This window comes from Balaenoptera acutorostrata, chromosome 10 (genome assembly GCF_949987535.1).
Source record: "Balaenoptera acutorostrata chromosome 10, mBalAcu1.1, whole genome shotgun sequence".
Lineage (NCBI taxonomy): Eukaryota > Metazoa > Chordata > Mammalia > Artiodactyla > Balaenopteridae > Balaenoptera > Balaenoptera acutorostrata.
In genome coordinates this window covers 82,885,845-82,901,797 of record NC_080073.1, presented here as the reverse complement: position 1 = coordinate 82,901,797, position 15,953 = coordinate 82,885,845, and the positions used below count along the sequence as shown (strand labels likewise).

The window sequence follows — 15,953 nt, the reverse complement described above, 5'->3', positions numbered from 1 at the left end:
AAATTAATCTAAATTCAGTAAAAATCTCATTCACATCATGGCAAGGAATTTTGTTTGCTGGTTTCCTTGCTAGTTTTGTTTTGTTTCTTCACTGTTTTGGGGTTTTCTTGTTGTTGTTGTTGGTGGTGGTGGTGGTGTGGGAGGATTGCCAAGCTGAATTTAAAAATTCACATGTAAATACTATAGTCTTAGATTAGCCAAGAAAATTTTGAAAAATTAGAAAAAAAAAACCTGGAAGAAATTCAGCACAAGATAATGAAAGCTATATGAGTTAACATTGTGTGATATATTAAGTGATATAGTGTGGTGTTGGCTCAAGTATAGACAAACTGCACAACAGAACAAAAGAGAAATTCTAGAAACAGATCCCCTCACAAATGCAATGCTCTGGTCTATGGTGACACTGCAGAGCAATGGGGGAAAGACGGTCTTTTCAATAAATGCTGCTAGGTCATTTGAAGGTCCATTTAAGGAAATTTAATGTGACACCTAGTCAAATTTCAATAAAAACCAATTTCAGATGGATTGGAAAAATTTAGTAAGATATAACATTGAAGCAAACGGGGCCTTGGATTTCAATTGACGGATGATCTAAATTTCTTTATCAGATGTACCACTATACAGATTGTCTATTTTGAGTCAGTTTTGGTAAATTATATGGGGTAGATTAAAGAAGGGTACAAATTATTTGCATTTATCTCATGGAGACGTAGATTGTATATCCCCTCCCCTTAAATCTGGACTGACCCTATACTCACTTAGACCATTACAATGTGATGGAAATTACCCCACACAAGTTCTGAAGCTAAGTTAAAAGAAGTCTTGTAGCTTTTACTTTCCTCTCTTGGGAGTCCTGAGGCATCAGGCTTGTCTGCACATCTGATGGGACCACATAGGCCACGTTAGAGGCACTGGAACTTCATGCAGAGGGAGAGAGTGTCTCAGTGTCCCAGATGAGCCTCCAGAGGACCCCAGCCCCAGCTACTGTCTGACTGCAGCCATGTGAGAGACCCTCCATGAAAACCACCCACTAAGCTCAACCAACTCTTAGAACTGTGAAAAATCATCAGATAGCTACAGTTTTAAGCCACTAAGTTTGGGGATGATTTGTTACACAGAAATAGATCATGAAATTTAGTGTTTTTCAATGAATTTCATCTAAAATATCAAATCTACTGGCATAAAATTCTTTATAATATCTTCTTAGTATCTTTTTAATGCCTGTAGGATCTTTAGGAATATTATCTTTTACATTCCAGGTGTTAATAATTTCTAATTTAGATTTTTTTTTTCTTCTTTAGCAATCTTGTAGGTGATTTATTTAAAAAGTGAAAGAAAAGAAAGAAAACCTTCTAGTTTTGTTAATTTTCTTTATTATACATTTATTTTCAATTGTATTAATTTTCTCTTTTACCTTTATTATTTCCTTTCCTCTATTTTTCAAGTTAAATTTACTTTTCCTAGATGCTTAAGATAAAAGTTTAGGTCTCTGATTTTTATATATTTTTCCTTTTATAATATAAGCATTTAAATCTATAAATTTCCCTCTGGAGATTCCTTTGCTTGCATATCACATGTACTGAAAATCTATTTTAACATTCCCATAGTTTTCTAATTTCTCATCTGATTTATTCTTTAATAAGCCATGGATTATCTAGAAGTGTATTACTTCATTTCCCAAAACTGGCTACTATCTCAGCTAAATACTCCTGATTACAGAATACAGAAAACTCAAGATAAAACAGAGAATGAAGCAAAGAAACCTACGAGACCCACATGTGACCAAAATTCAGGAATAAAAATAAAAACTATTATTGAAAACCTCTTGTTGGGGCTCAGGGAAGGCTGTTCCCAAATATGTCACAATGGCATATTGATTATTTTGAACTAAAGTTACTTAAGAAATGGCCAATGCAAGAGGGACACTCTGACCCTCCTTCTGTCTCCCTGAAAGCAGGAAATAACCTCTCATGTGAAAGATGCACTTCCTGCATCTGGAGGTATGACACACTTATCACCAGAGACAGGAATTCAGACCAAGAAACCTATATAAACAAACCTTGTTGCGTCTTTAATTTATTGATACTACCTCAAGCCCAAACTTTGGTTAGGTTCTTCACTATTAGAGCACCCAAAACCTAAGTTTCTTTGTCCTGTCAATTACTCACAAACTTATTGTTTCTTTGTCTAAAAAGCATAAAAGCTACCTGCTTTGGCCACTTCTTAGGTCCTATTTCTAGAGACCTCCATGCACGTGAATTAAAATTTGTTTCTTTTTCTCTTGCTACTCTGTCTTGCATCAATTTTATTAATAGTCTAGCCACAGGAACTCAGGAAGGATAGAGGGGGAAATTCTCACCCTCCTGCTGCCCACCCTCCCCACCAGACACTCCCTTTCTCTCTCCCTCTCTTTTTTCTTTTTTGCCTATGTTTTTCCTTGAAGCTGTATCAGATGCTTCTCACTCCACGTTTATTTGAGCAAAACTTCGTAAAGACACGTGGGTTAAAGATGTGTTCAGATGAAAGGGAGGCCAGAAGGCTTGAATATAAAAGGGACCAGGAAAGAATGAAGATAGGATACTGCCTTCAATATTCCGGATTTCCAGGTCAAGCGGCAGGGGCTGACGAAGCCATCAGGGAGGAGATTTTCTGCAGGAGCAAACCAGATCTTGAGAAAGTACTCTCTTTGTGGATTAAAAGCCCAACAGGAAACACTTTCATGCTGCAAAGTAGCTGAGCCAGAAGGTTCTTCCTCTTATGAGTGTCATTATCTTCACTTCAGTTTAGGAGTCCTGCAGAAGACAGACGACAGAGTTGTTTTTACTACAAGCTAATTCTACAAGCAGCTGCTTTCCCCCTCTCCCAGGGTCTCATGTTAAAGCAGTACTGTAAGAAGGGAAAAAAAATTCCTAGATCTCCCTGAGCCAAAGCTACTTTAGAGAACTGGCCTTTTGTTAAGTGGCAAGAAGAAGTTTAGAATTCAAAAAGTCATACCCGTTATGTCTGTCTCCTGTCTTGTCATCTCTACAACCAGTTCTAGGAGACCAAATCTATCTCTAAAAGAGGATTAAAGGGCATTACTTGTTGGCTGAAGTCCGGAGTGTCCTGGGAAAGAGAAGAGAAGATATATATTTAAACGATATGGAAGGAATTCTGTCCCCAGATACCACGTCTCCAGCCCCAGGCCCCCACCTGATATTTCCCTACACCACAACACTTATCCCCTAATGCTAGGGTAGACAGGAGAGCAGACACTAGGAGCATGTGATCCATGAAGTTTCTGTCACAAAATTCCAGTGTAATTTCATCAGCCATTGTGTCTCTTCCTGCATTTGCTCCAGGATCTCCACCCAAAATCTCCATGCATGTTAACTCTTCTTTTATCTCTACAGGCCATCACCTCTTATTTTTCAACCATAAGTAACCATGAACTGTTGATTTCTGGATTTCTGGAAATTTGAGGTCAATAAAGGGGAAATAGAAGTTTTATACACAGTCACTGATATACAGAGAACAAACTTGAGCAAAACCATCTTTCTTTCTCCAAAAAAGTCTGTGGGGCATCTCAGCTGCCAACAGGTTCCTTACCTTTCTGATTCCTGAAGTAGATGAACAGCCCCACCCCAAGGAAGAGCAGACCCAGAACAAAGGCCCCGATTCCACTCATCATCTTGCTCTGAGCAAATTCAGACTGTGCCCCTGAGAAAAGAAGCTAGTTTTAGTGATTCTTATCCCAAATCCAACTTCTCTAATTGAGATTCTGAGATTGAGATCTTTGAGAATGGGGAAAGAAGGCTGCCCTGGAAGAACTAGAATGATTGGTCATTTCTGGAAAAGAGGTTAAAAATACAGAGTAGCTACAAGGTTAAGACATTGAACTCATTTAAATATCACAGCCCTGACATAAGGCCATGACTACAACATCTGATGGGTGAGGAGCCTGGGACTCAATGATATTATGTAGCTTGTCTAGGGTGACAGAGCTAATAAAAGGCAGAGCTGAGGTTGGACTCCCCTCATGTCAGGAAGGTCCCTGCATCGTAGAGGACACACCTCTTCTCAGATCACAGTGAACATCTCAGAGCAACAGTGTCAGAAGTGCAAGCCCAGCCCGAGGCAGGGGACTGGTGCCCAGGGCCATGTAGTGACCATGACCTGAGATTTCACGGAGGCTCAAAACAGGGACACCTCTTTTCTGCATGTCAGGCAGAATTGCCTCCTAGGGGGTTTAGGTACTTGTAGAAAATATCACAGGATATCTGTAAACTATCAGAGAATTTCTATCACAGGATATTATAAGGTTCCTGTGATATCCTCAATAATAACCTCAGCTGAAGGAGGGGAGAACATGGAGCAAATAAACACATGCTGTGGGGAGAGGAGAAACCGAACCCTCAGGGGTAAGCAAGATCCCTCCTTGGTAGGTGAGGAACTTATGAGGCCAGAAAGCTTCTCACTCCATTCCGCTGTGAGAGGGCTCGTCCGGCTGGGGTGCTCCACATGGCAGGTGTAGACCTCTCCACTCTGAGGGACTGTTTCAAGCATCACCATGGTCTGGAAGGTCCAGTCCCCATTAGGGATCAGGCCTGTGGACACCACCCCAGCCTCCTCTTCCTGGCCGTTCCGGAACCACCTGACTTCAATGTGGCCTGGATAGAAACCATTCACAGAGCAGACCAGGAGGTTGTGGTGCTGCAGGGGCTGTGTCTTTGCAGGATACACAGTCACTGTAGGCGCCACTAGGAGAGAAAATGGTAGAGGGGATAAGTGAGGGAGACAGAGTAAGTCTCGTTGGTTGGCTGCCTTTCTGCCCCTAGTCTCTAGTCCCAGTCTTCAGTCTCCGGCAGGCCTCCCTGAAAGCTGGTCATGTAGTCCAACAGAAATTAGTGCCATAAGACTTGACTTTAATGCTTACAGTATGGGCCCATTAGATCTGACAGATGTTCAGGAAATTTGTTTTCTATTGTTTTGTTTTTTCGTAGCATGAAAGAGTTATTCATTGTTGAATTGATGTGTTTGCAAATCTTTGCACAGTATATAGTGTATTATTAATAGCATGATTTCTGGAGCCAGGGTGCCTGAGTTCAAATCCAGGCTCTGCCTCTTACTGATTGATCCTGGGTGAATTTTAAAATTCCTCTGTGCCTCAGGTTGCTTACCTGTAAAGGGGGATAATAATACTAACTTATCTCTTAGGGTTATGTGAGGATTAATGTACCTAAAGTATGTGAAACAATGGCTGGAACTTAGTCTTTAATATATGCTAGCTATTTACTATCTTCATTTACTTGGAGAGAAAATATGACTCAAAGCAGTGTGGATAAATTAGGGGACAGCTTGGGGTAGATGGGGAGACAGAGGATAAAGTCCTGGGAATGCTACACTCACACCTTAGAACACCACAGAAAGGGTTCTACCCTGGGAAGCAGGAATAGACAAAGGTGATTCTTAAACTCTGAGTTGAGTCCCAAGGAAAGCATGATTCCTGAAGGGGAGAGAAAAGACCAAGTCAAGTCATTCATTAAACAAAACAAAACAAAACAAAACAAAAGCTTATTATTACACTCAGCTGATCAATTCCTCTGCTTTGCAAAACAAGCAGATCTATTACTGGAATTGTATCATTTTACAATTGTCTTTCTTTTTAAGCTGACATTTCAGTTCAGGGCAGGGTCTGAGACTCATTAATATGTGTGCTTAGTTCCTGAGACAATCCTTGACACCACCGGCCACAATAAACACAATTATTATTTGCAAAAGAGAAACCTGGGGGGAAAAACATTTTTACAGTAATGCAAAGTGGTAGATTTAAGACTGATGGTAAATCATCACTAACAATTTTGCAGTATATTTCATTAAATAAAAATGTTTAAATTCCTAACTTGGAATATAATGAACAGAATCAAAACATAAACCACAAACTGGAGAAAAAGCCAAATCAAATGTCAGCAACTTGTTAATCTTAATGCATAGAGAACCCGTAAAATCACTGAGAAAACCACCAGGACCCCAGACATAGTCAACAATAGATAATTCTTAGAGCCATAACAAAGGTTAGCCAATAAATATGTGAAAAATGTTCAAGAACCTTAGAAATCAAAGAAATAGAAAATAAAAACAAAAAGATATAAATTTTCAACTGTTTGGTAATGTTGTAAAAAGATCTAATAAAGGGGAATGTAAAGTAAAATGAGGTAAATTGTTACAAGTATAAAAAGGATAATATGTAACTACTCAAATAGTACTAGCATTATAAAAAATAGTAACATCAGCATATTAAGTAACAAAATTATAATTCAAAAAGTTGATTTCACTATCATTTCAACTATGTAAAATATATATACTAAGGAGAAAAAAAGCAAGAAATTTAGACCTGAAATAAGCTTCAGAGAGATCAGAGGTGCCTCAAATAAGCTTCAGAGAGATCAGAGGTGCCTCAGAGGCTTCCCTGCCCGCACCTGTCAAAAAGTAGTCTGACACCTTTTTCTCGGTGAAGTGCTGCGGCACACTTATTTCTGGGGTGTCAGGAGTCAGAGGGTGTGTGCCCAGAGCACGCTGTGACTCTTCTCCTCACAGGCTCCCAATCCTTTCACTTTCCTCACCTCTCCTCCCCCAAACCTTCCCCCAACCACAGACACCTTGAAGTCCCTCCCGCATCTCTAACCGCCCACCCCAGTGGGGGTTTCCTCCCCTCCCCTCCCCCCTCCCCTCCCCTCCCCCCCTCCCCTTCCCTCCCCTTCCCTCCCCTCCCCTCCCCTCCCTTCCTCTCCCCTCCCCTCCCCTCCCCCCTCCCCTCCCCTCCCTTCCCCTCCCCTCCCCTCCCCCCTCCCCCTCCCCTCCCCCACAGGGACCACCAAGGACGCCCGGAGCCTCCCTCCTGCACCCCTCCCGCCACACCTCCCCTCCCTCCCGGGCCTCCCCACACCACACACGCTCTGTCCTCTCTCACAGTCACTGACAAAATCACACACAGTCTCCAGACAACAGGAACCCGCCTAACTCGTACTTGCTCGCAGTCCTACACACCCCCCGCCCCCCGAACGCAGTCTCCTCTGTCCCCGTCTCTGTGGCTCCCTGTCTCTGTCTCTGTCTCAAACACACACCCACACGCACTGCGCCCCCCGCCCGCTGGCCGCCCAGCCCCGCGCTCACCTCGCCGCTGCACCGTGAAGCTCTCACCAACCCCGTAGTTGTGTCTGCACACCGTGTCCACCTCGGCCCGTGTCTCCTCCAGGATGTCCTTCTGGCTGTTCCAGTACTTGGCGTCCGGCCGGCCCAGCTCGCTCACCGCCCTGTACTCATCCACGTCGCTGTCGAAGCGCGCGTACTCCTCCCGGTTATAGATGTGTCTGACCACTAGCCGCACCCTCTCTGTCTCATTAGAGAAACGACACTCGCCCCTTAAACTGTTGCACGAAAAGTGCTGTGGGGACAGGAAAGATCTGATCACCTGGGCGGGCTCCTGGGAAGAGACTGAAGGCAATACCCACAAATGCAGGGCACCCAGACGGAGGACGGGGCACTAAGACACTCCCTTATTGGCTCCACTGGCACCCCCAACTACCCCACGGGTTCATCTTTGATCTGCAGGGTCAAGCGAGACCATGGTGGGCGGAGGAGACCCCTCTGATCCTAAGGCATTTGGGATGCAGTCAGCTCTGTACTTGGCTGGGGACCTCCAAGCCTGAGCGGGACCAGGATTTGCCCCATCACCACCTCCTCCTGCATGCCTCCACCAGAAAAACACTCTCTGCTTCCTCCTCTCACCCCACCACCCTTTAGCTGTTCCTGAAACACTTCCTTACCTAGTGCTGACCTTGTGCCAAGCCTGTGCTGCTGCCCCCGGGATTCCACAGAAGGAAAAACAAACATCTCCCCTACCTTCTAGGAGCATAAAATTTAGTGAAAGTGATGGACAAAACCCAACCACACAAGAATTAATTATACAGGAGCCAGAAATGTCACAAGAAAAGCATGGAGATCTAGAACAGAGAATAATTAATATTAGGGTGTCAGAGAAGTAGTCTCTGTAGAATGACATTTAAGATGTGACATGACACAACATTGAAAATCAACTATACTTCAATTTAAAAAAAAGATTTGACATGAAAGGTTAAGTTGATGTGGGGTGAGGGAAAGATGGGGGGGGTGTATGTTTGGGAGAAAAAGAAGGCATATTTCAGGTAAAGGTAGTAGCATGTGTAAAAGCTTGAAAGAGATGAAGAGCTTCTGCAAGAAACCAGAAAAAAACATTTCACTAAGCACAGAGAGTGAGGAAGGGGGGTAAAAGATTCCACTGAAAAATCACAGAAGCCAGGTACTTAAAAGGCTTATGGGTGATGTTATGGTTTTGAATTTATGCTAAATGTAATGGGAAACTTTTGAAGAGTTTTAAGGAAATTAAAACCATGATCCCAATACACTTCTACCTTTTCTTTTCTGCATTTCCAAATCCAGATAGCTCAGAAAACCAAATTTTTTAAAATTTGGTGCCATAATTCACTTGGCAAATCTGACCTGATGAGGTAAGAGATCAAATACGTATCTGGAGGTGAGGGGGTGTGTTCTGTACATTGTAGGCCGTCTACCAGCATCCCTGGCCTCTACCCACTTGACGTCAGAAGAAACCTTCAGTGTAACAACCAAAAATGGCTCCAGATATTGCCAAATATTCGGGGGTCAAGGAGTAGGGGGAAGGAGTGGTGATCTGTCACTGGATGAGCTCCGCTAGTATAAACCATCTGAAAATCTGTGGTCAAAAGTCACTGTTAATTATGGAGCACTGAGAATTACATTAAAAGTTTTGCCAATATTATATCTGTTGAAAATCTTGTTCCTATATGAAATTTCTAGTTTTCAAGAATCCAGCCCCAGTGGAGAGCTATGTTTCCAGCGAAATAAATTCGAATATGGCTTACTTATTTCTTTGCCTTGCCAGCCAATTAAAAAGACATATAATTTATTCTTCAAATCATCTTCCTTCTTAATTTCTCTGCCACTGGTCCACTACTTATCTATAGTAGAAAACTACAGCCGCAGAGATTTTATTCCTATTCAAAGCCCCAACTAATTCATTTTCTAACTTTGTCTCCTGCACCCAATAATACCAGTAGGCATCAAATTACCAGCCTTGGCCAGATGTAGAACTCTCTATTTCTGTAGTCAATTACCCTCAGTAAGGGAGAATGTTAGAAGAAATAACATTCTCATACAGACAGTTTACAGAAAAAGAACAGGACCCCAGACTTTGAGTAGAGACCTTCACTTAGAAATGATGCCAGACAGGACAGGAATAAAGACGCAGATGTAGAGAATGCACTTGAGGACATGGGGAGGGGGAAGGGTAAGCTGGGATGAAGTGAGAGAGTGGCATGGACATATATACACTGCCAAATGTAAAATAGATAGTGGGAAGCAGCCGCATAGCACAGGGAGAGCAGCTCGGTGCTTTGTGACCACCTAGAGGGGTGGGATAGGGAGGGAGGGAGGGAGATGCAAGAGGGAGGGGATATGGGGATATATGTATACGTATAGCTGATTCACTTTGTTATACAGCAGAAACTAACACACCATTGTAAAGCAATTATACTCCAATAAAGATGTTAAAAAAAGAAAAAGAAATGACGCCAGAGAGAAGTGTGCTCTGGATCAGACCAGGTCTACTCACTATCCAGGAATTCTCTAATACTTCCCTGTCACATGGCAAAGTTAAAAAATAACAAGCCACACAACAGTCTACCCCAAATCTGTTCACTTTATCTTTACTATTGTCTCTGTCACTACCACACTAAATGAAGCCACAAGCACATCTGCCCTGGAGAATTCTACCATGTTCCTAAATGGTGTCCCTGACTCCACTTGTGAACCTCTGGAATCCAGTCTCCACGTGGTAGCTAGGATTATTTTTAAAAATCAACAGACTGACTCTCCTTATAATCTCTCAGGAGCTTCACGTATCTCTGTAAATAAAAGTCAAAGTTCTCACCATGGCCATCAGAGCCTAATAAGATTTGGCTCCTGACTTCCTCTCCGACCTCATCTTTTTCCACTCCCCAACCTTCTTGATTTGCTTCAGTCACTCTAACCTTCATTCTGTCCCTTAAACACAGCAAAGATCTTCCCACACTTCGTCCTTTCCGCTGCTCCCTCTCCCTGGAGCACTTGTCCCTCAGATCTCTCATGTGTCTGGCTTCTCATCATTTATGTCTCAATTGAGTGTCACCTTTTCATGGAGAGCTCCCTAGACACTTGAACTGAAGTCAGGTGAATACAATTCTCTCTGTTCTATAACCCTGATGTATTTTTTCAGAGTACTTATTGTTCTCTGAAATGTTTTTCCTTGTTAAATGTTTATTGGGTTGTTGTCTTCCTCTCTTGTCATTAGGTAAGTCCATGACAGTAGGGGACTTTCTTATGTTATTCAAATAGAATTCTCTGAGCCAAGAACAGAGCCCAGTATATAATAGTTGCTCAGAAAAACAAACAAACAAACAAATATTTGTGGTCAAAATGAATAAACCCGGTGTTCTGGAAATGGATTTTTGTGGGAATCCTGGGAAGCAAGAAAGGGCTCAGCTCCAAAACTCTTTTATTCTGATAACACATGATATTCTTTTCATTTCCTGGGAGAAATTCAGGCAAACTTCCTTTTCTCCTCCTACTAGTTAGAAGAAACATTCACAGGAAAGGAAAAGGTGATTGATCTGTTATAGTGCTAAGGGTCTGTGCAAACTTTGGGGATTTTCAGTAATGGTGATGACATAGCTGAGGAAAGAATAGGGAAGAAACAGAAGGAGAGGACACCAAACATGACTAATTAAGGAAATCAAAGGGCATTATTAATGAACCTATGAAATTTGGGGCCAAGACCTGATAGGCCAATGAGTTCCCTTGAGTTGCTTATTGGCTTTCAGCCCAATGGGATGGAAACAACCTTCACATTCTCAGGACCCTACTCAGGGCTCATGGGTTACCATATGAAAATGTTGATATTTGACTACTTTTAACTTACAAAAACAGAATTTCTTATAATTTATTCTCTACTTGTTGAATCCCTTCACATGTGCTCAGGCCAGAGAATGGGGAGATGTAGGAGAAACTAATCATGTAGAAAGATTCAAAATAGATTTATAAAGAACACTAACCTATGTCTGGTTTTCGGAAGATGTCTTAAGTTCTTTAAGGCATCAAAGAACACCCCATAGATGCTCCTTATCTACAGGGTCATTCCAAGTACTAAGAATCCATGATTCAGCTCCAGGTTGCTTTACCCAGGAGAAATAGAGAGAAAACTAACTCCAACTTCTGTCAGAGAACCTCCAGGACAGGGATACAGGGCATTTAAACATTGTGGTTCAGAGAGATAGGAAAACATATAATGAGGGATGCCCTTTGATAGTCTCACATATTAGGGAGAGACAGCAACATCATAGATCCTGTTAAGGATATAACACAGGATTTGTAGGAGAGATCTTTCTAATTCCTCAAGATTCCCTGTAAAATTTTCAGAGAAACTTTTCCTTTTTCTGACATAACTCAACATAATACAGGGAATTGCATGACATGGAATTATTCTGACATCTTTACTTCTAAATCCTCTTAAGATCCTGAGGGAATGGGATGTAAGGCTGGAGAGGTTTTGTTGGAAGACAGTTGAGAAGAAATATCCCATATATATGGGGGCACCTTAAGCAGCACTCAGAAGGCAGGCATCCAAGGCCCTTTTGTTGTGGAAGGAATGGAGGATCCATGTGATAAAGATAGGTGATGACTGAAGAAAATGTCACAATTTTTTAAGGGACGTGGTCTGGACACAGAGACAAAGGTAACTCCCTTTCTTCTCCCACCCGCTATAGCTCATCCCCACAAGGTGCGTGCTTACTTCAGGTGTCCCTGGCCCAAGTGAGGGAAGTGCTCAGCACCATCAGTATCACTGTCAGAGCTGCCATCCAGTGAACCACAGACACATCATGCAGGGGAACAGGAGAAGACAGAGCGTGAGAGAGCAGGTAAGTGTCACTCAGTGAGGACTAGGATGTTCCTCAATCCACATGGCCAAACAATACTAACCAATGAACTCTTTGGTCCTGGATTGGGTGATCTCAGTGTTGGAAAAACCAGTCAACATCAGAGATGAATAACATCATCATTTGCTGGTCAGAGATTCAATATGAAGGTCCTCTTCTGAAACTTAGAATTTCCTTCACTAAAAGGACTGTTTTAATTTAGTACTTTAAGGGTTTGATCCAGTTGTATCTGAGACATTTTAATTGGGCCCCTACTGTGAGCCAGTTCTGTGCTGGTCAGTGGTGTGTCACACGTTTGAGCCTTTTAGGAACATCATTTCTCTTACTTGAAGATAGAGATATTTTGACAAATGTATGTGTGAGTGTGTGAGGAATTGAGGAAGTGGAGAGAAAATTATTGCATTTTAGGAGACCTTTAATCTGGTCCTTTTTTGCATTGTAATTTAGTGTTGTAGATTTGGGGGAATTACTTAACTTGTACAGTTGAAAACAAGGCACTTTGATTTTTCAGGTACATCAACACTGAAAACTTCTATGATTCTGCGGACAACTGAAAGAACAGCACCCCTGGTAACCGATGATGTGACAGAATTATAACTGTTGTACGGAGAGTATAGTCCATACCTCCTTACAGATAAGAATGTCTCCAATAAACCAGAGGAAATTGAAAGTTAGTCAATAATTTAACCTAAGTGAAAATGTTTTTCACGTTTGTCTCCTGATGCTATGACTGAGTTTAATGGCACCTCCAGAAAACGCAGAGAGAAAGGGGCTTATAGGAGGCAACCTACATGGAATGGAGGGTCTTGAAGGTACATTTGTAGCACTTAACCTAACAATGTAATAAAGCCAAGTGCCCAAATCATAGTATGCAAGGGGCTGAGAAATGGATAAAGGTCTCAGAGTCAGCCTTTGGCACAATAACTCAGCTTTAGAATGTAATATTTTATATAAAAAACAGTTCAATTCCTATTGCTGTTTCCCATTAGGATTTCCTCATTTTACTGGGGATATGTCCCTCATCATTCAACTTCTCTTGCTTTAACCTAAGAAAAGATATAAGAAGACTTTGCTAATGAATACATTACAGAGTGTTCAGGAAATAGAACATTATGGGAAAACTATGAATCATATCTTTTGATATAATCATATAATTTTAAACATATAAATCTATGTTAGATAATTATTACACATTATATTAGTATAAATGTAATATGTCAGATTTAGAATGGACTTTAGAGGCCAATTGTTTGCCTAAAGTTCAGCATTAATTCACACCCCACCCCAGTTCTTATAAGCATTCATTCTTTGTGTGCATTAATAGTTCTAGTGACAATATTCACCATGCTGCAATAAAAATGACAATAATTAATTGAGCAACTTTTGTGCTTTTTACTTTGTACCCAGAATTATATAAGGAACTTTTTATATATCTTTTTGAAATACAATTTTCACATCATTTCAGTGACTTTAGTACTCTTCCTAATCCTACAAATAGAGAGAATAAAATTATAGGTGGGGGTTAAAAACCTTTGCAAGGTTACAGGGCTAGAAAATAGTACACTCCAGACTGAGTCAAGATATATGTGACTCTAAACTACAGAAGCTCAAAGATTGCATCATACTACAACACAATCCATTTCTGTAGAGAATAGAGTCCTGTAGGTTGAAACTACTCTCATCACTTTAATTCATGGATATATGTATCAGTAAAACTGCTCCTTTTAATTAATGACAACATTTTATATAAATTGAGACAGCTACTGTGTAACAATTCTAGTTTCTTCAAAAGATTCCCATCATCAGCATCCTTACTCTCCTCTGGAAATGACAAGATTTGCATTTATCTTATGTAATCACACCTATTGCTCCACATCAGTCTCCTTCAATTGAAGATAACAGTGGCCTCCAAATTCCTATATTCAATCTTCTTCTCAATTATTATTATAGACTTCTCAGCATAACAAATTGCAAGTTTGAACATTTTGGAAGAGAATAGAAATAGTATCACTTCCTTTAGAAAAATTTATTTCTATTAATATGGAAGTTTCATTTCTTGGAGTGGTTGGGTTGAAGCCACTATCGTCCATGGATTTGAGAAGAACCTATGTCTCTAGACCACAATGATAATTCAGTACTATTGAAAGTGGTGCAATTAACTAGTTGTGACATGTGATAATCTGGGAAATCCATGCTAAGGTTCACCTTAGATAATAGAATAAAAGGAATGGCAAAATAAAAAGTAATGCTGGGAGGGAGACCTTCAAGATGGCGGAGGAGTAAGACATGGAGATCACCTTCCTCCCCACAAATACACCAGAAATACATCTACATGTGGAACAACTCTTACAGAACACCTACTGAACGCTGGCAGAAGACCTCAGACTTCCCAAAAGGCAAGAAACTCCCCACGTACCTGGGTAGGGCAAAAGAAAAAAGAAAAAACAGAGACAAAAGAATAGGGACGGGACCTGCCCCAGTGGGAGGGAGCCGTGAAGGAGGAAAGGTTTCCACACACTAGGAAGCCCCTTCACGGGCGGAGACTGCGGGTGGTGGAGGGGGGAAGCTTCGGAGCCACGGAGGAGAACGCAGCCACAGGGGTGCGGAGGGCAAAGCGGAGAGATTCCCGCACAGAGGCTCGGCGCCGACCAGCACTCACCAGCCTGAGAGACTTGTCTGCTCACCCGCCGGGGCGGGCGGGGGCTGGGAGCTGAGGCTCGGGCTTCGGAGGTCGGAGGTCGGATCCCAGGGAGAGGACTGGAGTTGGCTGCGTGAACACAGCCTGAAGGGGCTAGTGAGCCACAGCTAGCCGGGAGGGAGTCCAGGAAAAAGTCTGGACCTGCTGAAGAGGCAAGAGACTTTTTCTTGCCTCTTTGTTTCGGGGTGCGTGAGGAGAGGGGATTCAGAGCACCACCTAAATGAGCTCCAGAGACAGGCGCAAGCCGTGGCTATCAGCACGGACCCCAGAGACGGGCATGAGACGCTAAGGCTGCTGCTGCCGCCACCAAGAAGCCTGTGTGCGAGCCCAGGTCACCATCCACACCTCCCCTCCCGGGAGCCTGTGCAGCCCGCCACTGCCAGGGTCCCGTGATCCGGGGACAACTTCCCCGGGAGAACACATGGCGCCTCAGGGTGGTGCAACGTCACGCCGGCCTCTGCCGCCACAGGCTCGCCCCTCATCCGTACCCCTCCCTCCCCGCAGCCTGAGTGAGCCAGAGCTCCTGAATCAGCTGCTCCTTTAACCCCGTCCTGTGTGAGCGAAGAACAGACGCCCTCAGGTGACCTACATGCAGAGGCAGGGCCAAATCCGAAGCTGAACCCCGGGAGCTGTGGGAGCAAAGAAGAGAAAGGGAAATCTCTCCCAGCAGCCTCAGAAGCAGCGGATTAAAGCTCCATCAGCAACTTGATGTACCTGCATCTGTGGAATACCTGAATAGACAACGAATCATTCCAAAACTGAGGCAGTGGACTTTGTGAGCAACTGTAGACTTGGGGTTTGCTTTCGGGATCTAATTTGTTTCTGGTTTTATGTTTATCTTAGTTTAGTATTTAGAGATTTTATTCATTGGTAGATTTGTTTATTGATTTGGTTTCTCTCTTCCTTTTTTAATATATATATAGATATATGATTTTTTTCCTTTTTCTCTTTTTGTCAGTGTGTATGTGTATGCTTCTTTGTGTGATTTTGTCTGTATAGCTTTGCTTCTATCATTTGTCCTGATTCTTTCTGTCCTTTTTTTTTTTTTTTTTTTTTAGTATAGTTTTTAGTGCTTGATATCATTGGTGGATTTTTTTTCTGGTTTGGTTACTCTCATCCTTCTTTCTTTTTCTTATATTTAATACTTTTTTAACTTTAATAACTTTATTTTATTTTTTTCTTTCATCTTTCTTTCTTTCATTTTTTCTCCCTTTTCTTCTAAGCCATGT

The 15,953-nt window shown here is 42.1% G+C and overlaps 1 protein-coding gene across 1 annotated transcript; it reads right to left on the bottom strand.

Annotated features, from left to right (window-relative positions):
• Positions 1-2,994: 2,994 nt before the first annotated feature.
• LOC103002985 (H-2 class II histocompatibility antigen, E-S beta chain) lies at positions 2,995-11,971 on the bottom strand. The gene is given in 6 exon segments (XM_028161800.2): positions 2,995-3,105; positions 3,589-3,699; positions 4,458-4,739; positions 7,153-7,459; positions 11,898-11,947; positions 11,950-11,971. Coding segments are annotated over 6 exon segments (810 nt in total). The 3' UTR covers positions 2,995-3,067.
• Positions 11,972-15,953: the final 3,982 nt, after the last annotated feature.